This window comes from Engraulis encrasicolus, chromosome 17 (genome assembly GCF_034702125.1).
Source record: "Engraulis encrasicolus isolate BLACKSEA-1 chromosome 17, IST_EnEncr_1.0, whole genome shotgun sequence".
Lineage (NCBI taxonomy): Eukaryota > Metazoa > Chordata > Actinopteri > Clupeiformes > Engraulidae > Engraulis > Engraulis encrasicolus.
This window is the reverse complement of record NC_085873.1, coordinates 45335115-45336221: the sequence shown is the minus strand read 5'-3', so window position 1 is coordinate 45336221 and position 1107 is coordinate 45335115. Positions and strand designations below refer to the sequence as shown.

Sequence of the window (1107 nt, the reverse complement as noted above, 5' to 3'; positions counted from 1 at the left end):
AGCGTCAGCGGTGCGTCTTTTTAAGCCTTTCTATCAGGAAAAATAGCCTAGGCTACACTAGACAGGAGAAAGACGGACGTTGATAAACCGTGATTACTGGAAATAACTTGGATCAGTTTGGTGACGGTGCTCTTTTTTGCAGATGAGTGACAGAGATTTGCACAGAATACGTTCCCTGTGGACATGTGCGTAATGTGTCTGTTGCCTTTTAATAGATTAAGTCGCTGAAAAGCGCCACTTGAACTGACACAGCTTGGCACAGATTTGGCAACTCAAAGAGCCAAGACCGTCCGGGAAAGCGCGGACACACACTCGGATCAGACCGGTCACACGGGCCAGGGGAATCTCGCGCGCACCAGGTCACTCCAAGTGAGCTTGATCGGAGCAACATGTATCCGGTGTGCCGGGCGCAGGTGGCGTTCAACGACGGGCTTCTGGGGGCAACGATGGGCAAATCCACCAGGATGAAGTGGCGACCCACTTGGATATTACTGATTCTTTTGCTGTCCATTCACTACGCGACGCCTCAAGGTAAGATGACCAACCCTAGCTTACTTTACCAGTGATGACTGACGTGTGACTGACAGCAGAACAACCGCTCGCTCGCTTGCTCGCTTCACAAGCCCGGTCGGAGGTGAATTGTGTCATTTTGTGTCGCCGGCTGCACTGTTTTATCACCAGAAAGCAGGCAGTTCACACCGCCGACCGAAGTCCCAGCACCTCCAAGCTCTCTCACATAGGCTATTCATGTAGGCTACGTATAATTCTGAATCATAACGAATAGCCTACCAGTTGAGACTTTCTGAAGAATCGTGTTTCCTTGAAATGCACTATGACATTGTCACCGGTCTTCTTTGGTGTAGAATTAAGTAAAATAGAAACAGTTCACATGTTCTCACGCGAGTTGAACACACCACTTGTCCCCAAATCAAGATATCAGTCATTATACCGCGGCCAGAGTGCGTGCGTCTCTGTGTGCGCGTGCCACATTGCTGCCAGCCTTATTAACGGCTGCTGCATTCATGGCAGCCGAGCGCGTGGATTTTTGTGTGGTGGCGTTGCTGTACGTGCGTGCGTGCGTGCGTGCGTGTGTGTGGGTGTGTGTGT

General features: G+C 50.8%; 1 protein-coding gene across 1 annotated transcript in view; it reads left to right on the top strand.

Annotated features, from left to right (window-relative positions):
* The first annotated feature begins 447 nt into the window (after positions 1-447).
* LOC134466886 (protein sidekick-2-like) overlaps positions 448-1107 on the top strand; it is a 360453-nt gene continuing 359793 nt past the window's right edge. The window contains exon 1 of the mRNA XM_063220787.1: positions 448-531. Within this exon, the coding sequence (XP_063076857.1) occupies positions 465-531 (67 nt within the window). The 5' untranslated portion in view covers positions 448-464. The remainder of the gene's footprint in view (positions 532-1107) is intronic.